At 41.1% G+C, this 16,125-nt stretch overlaps 1 protein-coding gene across 1 annotated transcript; it reads right to left on the reverse strand.

Annotated features, from left to right (window-relative positions):
* Window positions 1–1,098: 1,098 nt before the first annotated feature.
* On the reverse strand, window positions 1,099–6,710 carry LOC140154459 (uncharacterized). Its single transcript, XM_072177028.1, has 4 exons — window positions 4,925–6,710; window positions 4,350–4,527; window positions 3,808–4,071; window positions 1,099–3,511 (listed from the first exon to the last, which is right to left on the reverse strand). The coding sequence occupies exons 1-4, from the start codon at window positions 6,665–6,667 to the stop codon at window positions 1,299–1,301; spliced, it is 4,398 nt and encodes a 1,465-aa protein (XP_072033129.1). The 5' UTR covers window positions 6,668–6,710; the 3' UTR covers window positions 1,099–1,298.
* Between the last annotated feature and the right edge of the window lie 9,415 nt (window positions 6,711–16,125).

Below are 16,125 nucleotides of genomic sequence, written 5' to 3' on the forward strand. Positions count from 1 at the left end.
GATCGGTTGTCCTGCGTTTAGACTGGCTAATGTATACAACTAAAGCAATTTGTTGATATTTCAAATATGTGACCCCTCAGCACAACTGAGCCCTGAAGTCGCCAATCATCATTTTTGAGATATTCAAACAAAATATTCTGCTTGAAATTAGCTTTAAAATGATGTATATCATGTCTATAGTACTTGACATTTAAGTAGTGAAAAATCAATAAAACAGTCAATAAATCCTTTGTTTCCTATTGTTTATTGTTAAGTTCGATGGAGCATATCTCAATAGTGGCACTGGCGACATCCGGACTCAGTTGTGGAGGATGGTCACATATTTATTGAAGGGGTGTTAGTGGGGACTATCTAAAATTGGTTCCTTTTTTCCCGTGTCACAATCTAGTCATCGCAGACTTCTCTATTTCGGGGCTGTACAGTATATTTAGTAATATTCCGGAACAGGGAAAATTAATATTGGGGGCATTTGGCAAGCCGAAAGAGGGAGAGGGGCAAATTTTGGATTATTACCCAACAAAGTGTTCAACAATGCAAATTCTGCTCGCTGCTACACCAATGATAGGCGTAAATCACAAAAATGTCTCGCAGCCTATAAACTTTTGCGCCGTACGCGGCTGCGGGGGGGGCAGACGGATCATCATGCTGCTATAGCCCGGTGTTACAGTCGGTAGGGGGCCTACTTGTTGTCGGAAAATCTTCAACTAAGAAGTACACTGCAGTTGTTCTTAGTCAAATGGCTAAACTAGAATTAATGTGGCTCGTGCTGATTCGCTTTAGAAATCGCCCCGATGGGGGCCCCGCCCGGGGGGCCGAAGAGCAAATATGCCCCTCTCCGTCTTAACCCCACCCCAGTCAAAACTAATGGGCTTCCAACATTTGGCTTATTTAAATGAGAGTGGGACGCCAGGGTTGGAAGGAGGAGAAGAATTTGATAGATAGACCGTCGAGGATGAGAAGCGAGCTGCTCAGGGGCAAGCTTTGCCCAATTTATGATGAATAGGTTGAGTATCAAGCTCGTTTAAAGAAAACCAAATCAGTATCGCCGGTTACCACCAGATTTATTACTCGAGTAGCATCGGAAGACAACATCCATTCATTATGATATATCACAACGGCATCACAGAATACGTAGTTTGTGCCGACGGCTTCAGATTGTATGAGTTGATGGATTATGTTGTTTGTTTCTTGGCATCATAATAGCAAGCATACTAGACTAGCATTCCGGACTATCATAGACGAGCGCATACATTGAACAATGCTTGTAAGATGGAGAATTCATCGGGCACATTTTAAAATTAATCTCGATAGTCATCGTATTCATCGCGATAGTCATCGTATTCATCGCGATAGTCATCGTATTCATCACGATAGTCATCGTATTCATCGCGACAGTCATCGTACGATTCATCGTGATAGTCATTGTACGATTCATCGTGATAGTCATTGTACGATTCATCGCAATAGTCATCGTACGATTCATCAGACAAGTCATCAGACAATTCATCAGTGTCATCCTCAAAGATGTCTTCTTCGAAGACCCTTGGGTTAACTTCCCATTCTTGAATCCGATCCTGAACCTCATTTACCTCAGACTGAGGACCCATGATGCTTACTTTTCCATTCGGTCGGTTGCCCTGTCCCGTTGGTCGTATTGATATCCCTACCTTTGGGAACTCATTGCTGAGTATCCCCTGCCATGCTGTGAAAAATGAACCGAGGTCATTACCTACGGTTACGAATTCCTCTTTGAATTCTTCACTGGAGTTGTCATATACTTGAAGGATACTGTGTATTGTACCGCAGAGTGCCAATTGATGATACGCCTTTTCAGCCAGAGTAGCGAGCTTTCTTACATGTGGGTTTGATAACCTTGGTTTCTGACACGATACAGGAACATACCTATGCTCTTCGTGATAAAACATCCTTGTTGCGCAGAATGACAAGAATTCCACTAATAGCTTGATAGGCTTTTCATCCTTCCCATGGTCATCAAGCTGGGTTGCCTCTTCTTCATTACAGTATGCTTGCTGTCCAGCTTCAATAATAAAAGACCTTTGTATAGCGAAACCACAGAGAAGAACTAAGAAATCTATTCTACCAACTTCTTTGTCCAGTTTTTGAGTCTCACGCCATTTCATTAGCACTCCTGCAGCAGTCCTCATCCACGGATTTTCTTCTAGGTAGTGGAATATAACCGACAGATCTTCATTGCTCCGTGGGTCTCCTTGTGTAGTTTGGCACAGATTCTCATTAGTAGCGTTAAGTTGATAGCCTTCAGCTTCTATCGCAAGGCGTCCCATTACAGATGGAACTATAATAGTCAACGCATCGGGGTTACGTTTACGCACCTCACAGAGAACGTCCGATACTACCCAAGGAAAACTAAGATACTTCTTGTCCCTCTGCTTGTACGTCACTATATACCATGCCGATGCTTTGGCGAGACTTTCTTCAGGAAAAACAAGTAGACTGTCTTTTCCTCCAAACTCATCAAAGAATGCTCTTCTTGTTTTGTTCCACAGGTGTTTTACCTTTAATGTGACGATTTTCTTGGCATCGTAGATCTCGTTGCGCTGGGACATCCGTTTATTTAGTCGCCCGATATTTCCTGACAATGCCTCGCTTTCACTAGTGATGCCATACTGTGTTAAAATTGCTTCTAGCTGCCGATTGTAGCGATTCAGGGATCTTTCGGCATCCTGTTGAAAGGTTTGCCTTCCAGGATATTCCAGTGCAACATCAGGAGGAACATCGACGGGGTCTTTCTGGTGAATGGCTATCCGATCTATCTGACGACATTGACGGTAGAGATGACCCAGGATTTTACTTGATCTGTATGTCGATTTGTCAAGTTTGCCCATAAAATCTGGATACATATATGGACGTTCTCCTTTTCCAAGATCTGGAGAATAACCGGTTTTGGCAAAATCTACCGCTTTGGAGAATTTTTTAGCAATACTCATACAAACTTGGGAAAAGATGCCATTTCTGTCAGCTTGAGCCAAATGAGCGTTTGCTATCAGACCTACGTTGTCGTTCTTGATGTAATTCGCCATATACTTGATCATATCGGATACTTGAATAGGTCCGTCGTGCCGTAACTTCTGTGGTGGTGTAAAATCCATCGGCTCTTGGTTGGCCCCTTCAAAACGGAGCCCTGGCATCCAAGTGACGAAGTACTCATCTCCATCTAGATCTGATCCAGCCATTTCATCAGGATGTGGTCGTTTACCTCGCTGAGGGAACACGACACAGTCTACCATATGATGCAATTCTGGCACATCGACTGCCTCAAATTTGCGGATATCACCGGGTGCTAAGGCAGGAGACTTGGTGATAACTACAGTACCCGTGTGTACTTTCTTCGTAACCTGAGGTTTGTCCATGTGTTTGGAGTACTGTACAAACACTTGACCGGAGTCTAGCTCACCTGTTTCGTCCATAACACCAACCATATATCTACCGAGATGAGAGGGAATTTCAATTCTGGCTTTTCTCTGTAGTTGGCCTGTCGGTGGTCAAAGAACGAAATGGAATGTAAAGTAAATCTTACTGTTTTATTACTTTGATGCTTTCTTGATAATATGATCTTTTTAATTGTTCTATAGCTGTTTGTTGAGTTTTGACTCTACCTTTGGATGGACGATCTTAACATTTGGACTATCTGCGCTACGTACGTTTGTTTCACAATAACCTGATCACCAGAAATGTGTACACAAGTAGCATCGATTCTAATTCTAGAACAAACACTACCATTTTCTGTTCGTTTCTTTGGATCGTTTATTAGAAGTTGTGTAATCTTACCTATGCTATTTCGGTAAACAGCAAGTAGAAGTCCGCGGAAAAACGGTTCTGAGGTTAATCTTATGCCAGCTTCAACCACTTTGCGATAATTGATGGACGTCTGTTGCGCTGCTCTTCTAGATAGCGACTTCGCTGCTACGTCATCGTCAAAGAACATTCCTCCCAGTTCATACAGCAAACCTTCCTGGAGTTCTTTGAAAATATCGTCTCCTACACCAAGTCCAGACAAGAGAGTAATAGCTTGACGATTCAGATACAGTCGACCTGGTAATGATCAAATATTGTTTCATATCGTGAAAAACTAACGACAGGAAAGAGGTTTTACCCAAATTGTATTGTAGGGATCCTAGCCAAGATGGCGTGTAATCGAAAATTGAAACGGTAACTATTAACCGGGTTGTACAATATTCGTGTGAGCGCGCAATTTAAGCAAATTATTGTGTTGCTATTTATGGGTTTTTGTAAAGTGAACTCTATTAATGATAAATTATACTAAATAAGCTAATAAAGATATTTTAAAAGTATTTTTCCTTCTAGCTTACATGGTCTCGAGTTGTTCATGATCTCTATCGTTTTGTGATCGCTTTGGAATTTTTCCATGCTCGTACGGTAGATGAGTTTATCGCCGTCTAGTCTTGGATCTATTCCTATCATTCCCTTGCATCCTGCATATCGGATCTGGAAAGCTGATGGGATCTTCTTTTTCCTGTTCCCTGTTATCTGTTAATTAAATTATTATAGGAAATAAAAAGAGTGATAAGTGGATGTCACTATCACAACGAGAATTGGCAAAGCAAGAGCGTACTATACAGAGCATTTTAAAAGGAAATTAGTCTTCCGTCTTTGCTCTAAAATTATTGTTTTGGTAACGGACACCGAACGTAGGATTCACTTTATCCGCCATTGGTAAAATAAGTAATATTCGTGAAATTTCCATTGACTGGCAAAGTTAATGCAGAACCTCAAATACTTGTGACAGCACGAAATGTTTATATTGATCTCTTGATCAGGCTAGACCGTTCCAGAAAGAGCAAAACAATAAATATTATTATTTTATCCCTAAAATAAATTCGGTGGAACCCAAATGCGGACCCGAGAGTCCAAACTATTGCCTTACCTTTGCAGCTAGCGATGACGAAACTCTGCCGATACCATCAGAGAAACAATACTTCCCATCAGCACTCTTAATATCATCTTCATGCTCCACCTGCCCTGCTTCCACAGTGACTTTTACACTTTCTTCAGATGTAGAGAAACACTGTCCCATTCGAGAGACGTAAGTGGCCACACACGTGATGTTGGTAAAGGTCCCCATCCATTGCCTGACATTACTGGCCGTGTTTCCTTTCAGGTCTTTCGAGTAAAGCCAACAACCATGATCTCTCAGCTGACTATTAGAGCAAGCGAGGAAATCGTAGCAACGGTCACCAATGTGAATTCCTGAAGTGAGAACATCCACGACCCGACGTGTTATCTCATCACTCTGTGAGGTATCAAAACTACCGAGCTTACCGAAGGTTTCGTCTCGGAACACAACGCGCATGCAGAATTCTTCACCGTATTCTCGCAGAACTCTATTCTCCGCCATTAGTTCGGCTGGTAGGAGAAGACATCGGGTTGGAGTAACTATAGCGCGTCGAACGAATCTACAATTATCGTAATGGTCATCTTCTACATCGTCGCTATCAATTGCAGCTTTGAAATTGATCTTAAACTGTTCAGCTAGATCAAGAAATCTATCTCCTTCCAGTGTTAGATCCACCTGTAACGCCAATTGTTGAAGCGCTTTCTGAGCTGCATGATGGTCTTTGGGATGGATATTGTTAAGGATAGCGAAAAGTCTTGATGCTCTATCAGTGATCAAAAATCCTTGCGACAAAAGACACTCTAATATATACACCAACTCAAAATCCCCACCAAATCGAAGCAAAGCAGCTGATGCTACCGATGTCGATATTCTTGTAGATACACATGTCCAGTAAATCTTGTATTTGAAAACTTGAAATCGGCTAATGACTGATTGGAAAGTACGGCATGATTCCTCTGAGACTGATATTGAAAGAACTGACGAATTACCAATGATCTCTGTACTACAACAGCAGGTCCGTGTTACTCTTGGCAACGGTGTATGTGAATCACGATCAATTCGTTTGATAGTAGGTGGCGCCTTAAGCATGAAGTATACAGAAAGTCCAGGTCTATCTTGTGGATAATCTACAAGAACGAATTCTTGCAGATCATCATAACGTACGCGAAGTTTGTACTCGTACTCGACTCCTCTATCGGACTGACAATGGAATAGCATGGTAAAGAATCTACTGTCATGTTCAAAGTCAATGGAGGTGGACTTGTCTTTGTTACCTTTTGTTACTGTGTCAGGATTAATAAGTGATATGTGTTTGTAATGTTCTACAAATGTCCATCTATCTTCCATGCATCCGAGTGAAAAACTACTTAATTTGATGTCTACATGAACATTTGATGTGCGGCCCGTGCGTGTATATGCTGCTTCCATGTCGGTTGACATCCATAATTTCCAGTTGTACGTATTGCAAAGTTCGCACCAAAGACGACATGAATGAAGAAATTTATTGAAGAAGTAGTCGGGTTCGGATCCATGATAAGTAGGCCTAATATTGAACTGACAGTAATAAGGGACTCGTATGCTTGCAGCGCCTAGAAGTAAGCTCCCTTCCTCCCTGTGCTCTCTGAATTTGTGTAAGATACCACCGAAAGTGCGTTTGATTAAGTTGGGAAGACGATTCAAGGTGCCTTGGTCAGCACAGACCACTGTCAGTTTGGTATGATGTAGAGTAGCATGGTCATTGCCCTGGCCAGTATCCCGATATCCAGAAGCCATAATTTGCGAATCGGCAGTAACCAGAGTATTGCGTCAGAGGCACCAAAACATGGTTTCGTCAATAATTCTCTGAAAGATAAAATGTTTATTGCATGATTACAGGTCGATAATCAGAAGGGTCATTAGTCCGAACACCCAATAGAGCCGGTCGTTGTAAACCATAATCCTTACCATAACCCTAACCTATAACCTAAACCCTAACCTAACTATGATACTAAACCTAATCCTAACTCTAAACCTAACCTAAACGCTAAACCTAACTCTATATCCCAAATCATAAACCAAATCTTAACCTAATCCGAACATGAAATACCATAAACCTAAGTTCATTCATCCTTTTCGTACTATACCCTTTGAATAAACGAGCTATTCCCTATTGAGTTAGGGGCATTGAAAATGGAAGAAAATGGCTAATTTTACTTTCAGAACGGAGTGCAGCTAGCGATAAAACCATACGCGTCTTTAACCCTGTATATAAACAGGCCTATGAGTAAGAGTAAGGTGCAAATAGTAGAACTTCCACACATTTGTATAAATCAGCCTCATATGAATAGTGTATCATCAACGCCGCGCCATTAGCTAACATCACATTGCACACATTATATATTCACAAAATCCATCACATCAATTCATGGTTATTTACATACACAATAATACTTTACATACCCAGAAGTGCATGCGATTTCCTTCGTAATTGCTACCTTAATGACTGAATGACATATCCTTATTTTATACCTCGCTGCTGAATGTGTTCGGTAAAGTCTGGTGATTTGACACTGTATTAAATGACACAGTGAACCAACAGTGCACTGCAGCGCAGCAAGCTGGTGACTCATTTAATTCAAACATGGCAGAGATATATATAGATGCGCCGGGAACCGATGGCGTGAGTGTTCTGCGATGAGGGGAATTCCCAACTACATGTAGTGTGTGGTAAATGTACACAGAATGGCTGGGAAATCCATATTTAAATACTGTGTTATTATTATTAATGTATTAGTTTCACTTTATAAGATTATTATATGATTATTATAGATTATTATAATTATGATTATTATTATTATCATCATCATTATTTAAATCATTCTTTATAACAATCTGTGTGTACCGTGTACATTTTTGTTTCTCTCACAATTCAAGAAATCCACTGTGCTAAAAACATGAACAAAATGTTGATTTGGAGCGATTACCGAATAGTCTCATTTTACCCTAACCCTAAACCCTAACCATAAATTCCATAAACGAAGACTGGACGCATGTCTAGCAAGGTGTACCCAGTTCGGTAATTGTACCCAGTTTGATAACTGTAACAAGTGCAAGTTGACACACGTACACATCGGGTTAATTTCCCGCGCGAAAATGTGCGATTTCACACTATTTTATACCCAAATCAAGGTGTTTGTCGAATGTGTGCGTAATTAAATAGTACTAAGAACAATTAATATTTCTTTTTTACATTGGTGGTCATCCAGAGGTAGGAGAGAGTACTTATTGTGTTACCTTGATTCTTTGCAGAGATATGGAACACATCGAGCATTGGTGGTCATCCAGGGGAAGGAAAGAGTACTTATTGTGTTATCTTGATTCTTTGTAGAGATATGGAACACATCGAGCATTGGTGGTCATCCAGGGAAGGAAAGAGTACTTATTGTGTTACCTTCATTCTTTGTAGAGATTTTCAACACATCGAGCACTGGTGGTCATCCAGTGGCAGGAAAGAGTACTTATTGTGTTAACAAGATTCTTTGTAGAGGTGTGGAACACGTTGAGCATTGGTGGTCATCCAGGGGCAGGAAAGGGTAACTTGATTCTTTGTAGAGATACGGAACACATTGAGCATTAGTGGTCATCCAGGGGCAGGAAAGAATACTTATTGTGTTACTTTGATTCTTTGTAGAGATACGGAACACACTGAGCATTGGTGGTCATCCAGGGGCAGGAAAGAGTAGTTATTGTGTTACCTGATTCTTTGTAGAGATATGGAACACATCGAGTATTCGTGGTCATCCAGGGGCAGGAAAGAGTACTTATTGTGTTATCTTGATTCTTTGTCGAGATATGGAACACATCGAGCATTGGTGGTAATCCAGGGGTAGGAAAGTGTACTTATTGTGTTATCTTGATTCTTTGTAGAGATGTGGAACACGTCGAGCATTGGTGGTCATCCAGGGGCAGGAAATTGTAGTTATTGTGTTACCTTGATTCTTTGTCGAGATATGGAACACATCGAGCATTGGTGGTAATCCAGGGGTAGGAAAGTGTACTTATTGTGTTACCTTGATTCGTTGTAGAGATATGGAACACGTCGAGCATTGGTGGTCATCCAGGGGCAGCAAAGAGTACTTATTGTCTTACTTTGATTCTTTGTAGAGATGTGGAACACGTCGAGCATTGGTGGTAATCCAGGGGTAGGAAAGTGTACTTATTGTGTTATCTTGATTCTTTGTAGAGATGTGGAACACGTCGAGTATTGGTGGTCATCCAGGGGTAGGAAAGAGTACTTATTGTGTTATCTTGATTCTTTGTAGAGATGTGGAACACGTCGAGCATTGGTGGTAATCCAGGGGTAGGAAAGTGTACTTATTGTGTTATCTTGATTCTTTGTAGAGATGTGGAACACGTCGAGCATTGGTGGTAATCCAGGGGTAGGAAATTGTACTTATTGTGTTATCTTGATTCTTTGTAGAGATATGGAACACGTCGAGCATTGGTGGTAATCCAAGGGTAGGAAAGTGTACTTATTGTGTTATCTTGATTCTTTGTAGAGATGTGGAACACGTCGAGCATTGGTGGTAATCCAGGGGTAGGAAAGTGTACTTATTGTGTTATCTTGATTCTTTGTAGAGATGTGGAACACGTCGAGTATTGGTGGTCATCCAGGGGTAGGAAAGAGTACTTATTGTGTTATCTTGATTCTTTGTAGAGATGTGGAACACGTCGAGCATTGGTGGTAATCCAGGGGTAGGAAAGTGTACTTATTGTGTTATCTTGATTCTTTGTAGAGATGTGGAACACGTCGAGCATTGGTGGTAATCCAGGGGTAGGAAATTGTACTTATTGTGTTATCTTGATTCTTTGTAGAGATATGGAACACGTCGAGCATTGGTGGTAATCCAAGGGTAGGAAAGTGTACTTATTGTGTTATCTTGATTCTTTGTAGAGATATGGAACACATCGAGCATTGGTGGTCATCCAGGGCCAGGAAAGAGTACTTATTGTGTTATCTTGATTCTTTGCAGAGATATGGAACATATCGAGCATTTTTGACTTTTTTGACGAAGAAAGTATAAAGAACCTAAATGTTTCTCTCGCTACGCTCGCAAATGGGCGAATTTGGATCTTGTTTGACCGAAAACCATAAATAAACATGGTTTTTTCGCTCGCTACGCTCGCAAAGTGGAAAATTTTGGCCTTTGGTGATTTTTTTTTGGTTGGGGGGGTATCCCTGCCTACACCCCTGCCTCCAACACCCCCTCCCCGCAAGCTTGTTGCCGCTGGATGATCACCAAGACTTTACATCGCCAACGTGCAGTGACTTTTTTCATCTAAAATAGCCCCTGGAACACGTCGAGTATTGGTGGTCATCCAGAGGTAGGAAAGTGTACTTATTGTGTTATCTTGATTCTTTGTAGAGATATGGAACACATCGAGCATTGGTGGTAATCCAGGGGTAGGAAAGTGTACTTATTGTGTTATCTTGATTCTTTGTAGAGATGTGGAACACGTCGAGCATTGGTGGTAATCCAGGGGTAGGAAAGTGTACTTATTGTGTTATCTTGATTCTTTGTAGAGATGTGGAACACGTCGAGTATTGGTGGTCATCCAGGGGTAGGAAAGAGTACTTATTGTGTTATCTTGATTCTTTGTAGAGATGTGGAACACGTCGAGCATTGGTGGTAATCCAAGGGTAGGAAAGTGTACTTATTGTGTTATCTTGATTCTTTGTAGAGATGTGGAACACGTCGAGCATTGGTGGTAATCCAGGGATAGGAAAGTGTACTTATTGTGTTATCTTGATTCTTTGTAGAGATGTGGAACACGTCGAGCATTGGTGGTAATCCAAGGGTAGGAAAGTGTACTTATTGTGTTATCTTGATTCTTTGTAGAGATGTGGAACACGTCGAGCATTGGTGGTAATCCAGGGATAGGAAAGTGTACTTATTGTGTTATCTTGATTCTTTGTAGAGATGTGGAACACGTCGAGTATTGATGGTAATCCAGGGTAGGAAAGTGTACTTATTGTGTTATCTTGATAGTAGAGATGTGGAACACGTCGAGCGTTGGTGGTAATCCAGGGGTAGGAAAGTATACTTATTGTTTTATCTTGATTCTTTGTAGAGATATGGAACACGTCGAGCATTGGTGGTAATCCAGGGGTAGGAAAGTGTACTTATTGTGTTATCTTGATTCTTTGTAGAGATATGGAACACATCGAGCATTGGTGGTCATCCAGGGGTAAGAAAGTGTACTTATTGTGTTATCTTGATTCTTTGTAGAGATATGGAACACGTCGAGCGTTGGTGGTAATCCAGGGGTAGGAAAGTGTACTTATTGTGTTATCTTCATTCTTTGTAGAGATATGGAACACATCGAGTATTGGTGGTAATCCCGGGGTAGGAAAGTGTACTTATTGTGTTATCTTGATTCTTTGTAGAGATATGTAACACATCGAGCATTGGTGGTAATCCAGGGATAAGAAAGTGTACTTATTGTGTTATCTTGATTCTTTGTAGAGATATGGAACACATCGAGCATTGGTGGTCATCCAGGGGTTGTGTTATCTTGATTCTTTGTAGAGATATGGAACACATCGAGCATTGGTGGTAATCCCGGGGTAGGAAAGTGTACTTATTGTGTTATCTTGATTCTTTGTAGAGATATGGAACACGTTGAGCATTGGTGGTCATCCAGGGGAAGGAAAGTGTACTTATTGTGTTATCTTGATTCTTTGTAGAGATGTCGAACACGTCGAGCGTTGGTGGTAATCCCGGGGTAGGAAAGTGTACTTATTGTGTTATCTTGATTCTTTGTAGAGATATGGAACACATCGAGCATTGGTGGTCATCCAAGGGTAGGAAAGTGTACTTATTGTGTTATCTTGATTCTTTGTAGAGATATGGAACACGTCGAGCATTGGTGGTAATCCAGGGGTAGGAAAGAGTACTTATTGTGTTATCTTGATTCTTTGTAGAGATGTGGAACACGTCGAGCATTGGTGGTAATCCAGGGATAGGAAAGTGTACTTATTGTGTTATCTTGATTCTTTGTAGAGATGTGGAACACGTCGAGTATTGGTGGTAATCCAGGGATAGGAAAGTATACTTATTGTGTTATCTTGATTCTTTGTAGAGATATGGAACACATCGAGCATTGGTGGTCATCCAGGGGTTGTGTTATCTTGATTCTTTGTAGAGATATGGAACACATCGAGCATTGGTGGTAATCCCGGGGTAGGAAAGTGTACTTATTGTGTTATCTTGATTCTTTGTAGAGATATGGAACACGTTGAGCATTGGTGGTCATCCAGGGGAAGGAAAGTGTACTTATTGTGTTATCTTGATTCTTTGTAGAGATGTGGAACACGTCGAGCGTTGGTGGTAATCCCGGGGTAGGAAAGTGTACTATTGTTGTGTATCTTGATTCTTTGTAGAGATATGGAACACATCGAGCATTGGTGGTCATCCAAGGGTAGGAAAGTGTACTTATTGTGTTATCTTGATTCTTTGTAGAGATATGGAACACGTCGAGCATTGGTGGTAATCCAGGGATAGGAAAGAGTACTTATTGTGTTATCTTGATTCTTTGTAGAGATGTGGAACACGTCGAGCATTGGTGGTAATCCAGGGATAGGAAAGTGTACTTATTGTGTTATCTTGATTCTTTGTAGAGATGTGGAACACGTCGAGTATTGGTGGTAATCCAGGGATAGGAAAGTATACTTATTGTGTTATCTTGATTCTTTGTAGAGATATGGAACACATCGAGCATTGGTGGTCATCTAGGGGTAGGAAAGTGTACTTATTGTGTTATCTTGATTCTTTGTAGAGATGTGGAACACGTCGAGTATTGGTGGTCATCCAGGGGTAGGAAATAGTAGTTATTGTGTTATCTTGATTCTTTGTAGAGATATGGAACATATCGAGCATTGGTGGTCATCCAGGGGTAGACAAGTGTACTTATTGTGTTATCTTGATTCTTTGTAGAGATATGGAACACGTCGAGCGTTGGTGGTAATCCAGGGATAGGAAAGTGTACTTATTGTGTTATCTTGATTCTTTGTAGAGATATGGAACACGTCGAGCGTTGGTGGTAATCCCGGGGTAGGAAAGTGTACTTATTGTGTTATCTTGATTCTTTGTAGAGATATGGAACACGTCGAGCATTGGTGGTAATCCAGGGATAGGAAAGTGTACTTATTGTGTTATCTTGATTCTTTGTAGAGATATGGAACACGTCGAGCGTTGGTGGTAATCCCGGGGTAGGAAAGAGTACTTATTGTGTTACGAGGGTTTACTGCAAACGCACAAAACACGCGTATTTAGGCGTTCAGACACTTTACGGACCCCTTCAAATCCAAAGTCCCAAAGTCCAACGCGTACAAAATCTTGAAAACGTACGCGTTCAAATATTGCAAGATTTGAATAGAGAAACACCCGATATTTTGCATTTATTCTCGGCTTTTGGCATTTAGGACCTACTCCCGATATGCAGGGCCCGTCACATTTTGTCAGCATCGGTCCATACATGTTTAGTTTAGTGATTGCGAGTCTAAAGACTTGTATAGTGTCAGTTTGAAATTTTGCAAATTGAGTTCGGGTCCTTTTTCTGTTTAAATGATGCACCAAATGGCTTCAATTGGACATTCATTTTGCAACATTTTCCCTCTCAGGGGGGACATACCCCTCAGACACTCCCATGCGTAGTGGATAAACAAGTGGCCATTTTCGGTTCTGCTTGCCAATTTAGGCCATATTTTTAACACATCACGCGCATTTCAGCACAAAATCAATTGAAAGAACATCTTAAGACCGATATTCAACTTCTAGTAAACGAAATTAATTAGTGGTAGGGCCTAGGCCTTATTTGCTCCGCGCGCAATTGGGGGGGGCATTATGTATCCTTAGCCCTGGGCGCCACAACCCCTAGCTACGCCACTGCCCGCGTCTAAGATATTCTCGGGTGGGGTGGGGGTGGGGGTAGGGGCGCTACCAACCCTAGTTTCGGCATTGCATCCCCCTGCGTAGTTGATAAACAAATGGTCACTTTCACATGCTTTCGATATATGCTAATTTATGTTTAAAACAATTTATAGGCCTACCATAATAGGGTAAACTTGCCGTCCACGAAAGGCTCCGTGGACTGCTCATTTCACAAATTTTCCGCTTTTTAAACTAAACCTTTACATATTAATAGTGCCAAAATGGCCAAATTGTTTCAATTAGGTCTTCATTTTGCAAACGTTTCTTACTTCTCAGTTGGGCATTTTTTACATTTTATTATATTCTTCTAAAATTGCCCCCCCCCCCCCTTCCTAACTGCTTTAGATCCGCCACTGCTCCAAAAACACACACATTGTTAAAAATGTCAAAAATAATATATATTATAAAAATACCCCTTGGGCAATGTTTTGGACCCCTTCAGAGAAAAAAATTCACAATTGAAAGGGTCCAAAAATACCCCTTCAGCAAAATGCTTAAAGAAAACCCTGTGTGTTACCTTGATTCTTTGTAGATATGAAACACATCGAGCATTGGTGGTCATCCAGGGTGAGGCAGGAAAGAGTACTTATTGTGTTACCTCGATTCTTTGTAGAGATATGGAACACATCGAGCATTTGTGGTACTCCAGGGGCAAGAAAAAGTACTTATTTTGTTACCATGATTCTTTGTAGAGATATGGAACACATTGAGCATTGGTGGTCATCCAGGGGCAAGAGAAAGAGTACTTATTGTGTTACCTTGATTCTTTGTAGAGATATGGAGCACATTGAGCATTGGTGGCCATCTAGGGGTAGGAAAGAGTACTTATTGTGTCACCTTGATTCTTTGTAGAGATATGGAACACATTGACCATTGGTGGTCATCCAGGGGCAGGAAAGAGTACTTGATGTGTTACCTTGATTCTTTGTAGAGATATGGAGCACATTGAGCATTGGTGGTAATCCAGGGGTAGGAACGTGTACTTATTGTGTTACCTTGATTCTTTGTAGAGATATGGAACACGTCGAGTATTGGTGGTCATCAAGGGGCAGGAAAGAGTACGCGTGTTACCTTGATTCTTTGTAGAGATATGGAACACATCGAGCATTGGTGGTCATTCAGGGGCAGGAAAGAGTACTTATTGTGTTACTTTGATTCTTTGTAGAGATATGGAACACATCGAGTATTGGTGGTCATTCAGGGGCAGGAAAGAGTACTTATTGTGTTACCTTGATTCTTTGTAGAGATATGGAACACATCGAGTATTGGTGGTCATCAAGGGGCAGGAAAGAGTACGCGTGTTACCTTGATTCTTTGTAGAGATATGGAACACATCGAGCATTGGGGGTAATCCCGGGGTAGGAAAGTGTACTTATTGTGTTACAATGTACCTTGATTCTTTGCAGAGATGTAGAACACGTCGAGCATTGGTGGTCATCCAAGGGCTGGAAAGAGTACTTATTGTGTTATCTTGATTCTTTGTAGAGATATGGAACACATCGAGCATTGGTGGTCATCCAGGGCCAGGAAAGAGTACTTATTGTGTTACCTTGATTCTTTGTAGAAATATGGAACACATCGAGCATTGGTGGTCATCCAGGGCCAGGAAAGAGTACTTATTGTGTTATCTTGATTCTTTGTAGAGATATGGAACACGTCGAGCATTGGTGGTCATCCAGGGGCAGGAAATAGTAGTTATTGTGTTACTTTGCTTCTTTGTAGAGACGTGGAACACATCGAGCATTGGTGGTCATCCAGGGGCAGGAAAGAGTACTTGTGTTACCTTGATTCTTTGTAGAGATATGAAACACGTCGAGCATTGGTGGTCATCCAGGGACAGGAAAGAAGTTTGGCGGTCATCCAGTTGTGTTACTTTGCTTCTTTGTAAAGATGTGGAACACATCGAGTCATCCAGGGGCAGGAAAGAGTACTTATTGTATTACCTTGATTCTTTGTAGAGATATGGAACACATCGAGCATTGGTGGTCATCCAGGGGCAGGAAAGAGTACTTATTGTGTTACCTTGATTCTGCGTAGAGGTAGAACACATTGAGAATTGGTGGTCATCCAGGTGATGGAAAATATTTGTTTTTCTAAATTCTTTGAAGATATTAGTCCATTTTATTTCAATAACAATACTATAACACTTTTGAGCATATAATTGTATTTCCCATCAATTGGTACACCTGATAACGATAACCTTGCGTTGCACCAGTGGTGGGACCGGGTCGTGTTTCATTTGACCTCTAATTTGCATAA

The sequence above is a fragment of the Amphiura filiformis genome, chromosome 1, assembly GCF_039555335.1.
Source record: "Amphiura filiformis chromosome 1, Afil_fr2py, whole genome shotgun sequence".
Lineage (NCBI taxonomy): Eukaryota > Metazoa > Echinodermata > Ophiuroidea > Amphilepidida > Amphiuridae > Amphiura > Amphiura filiformis.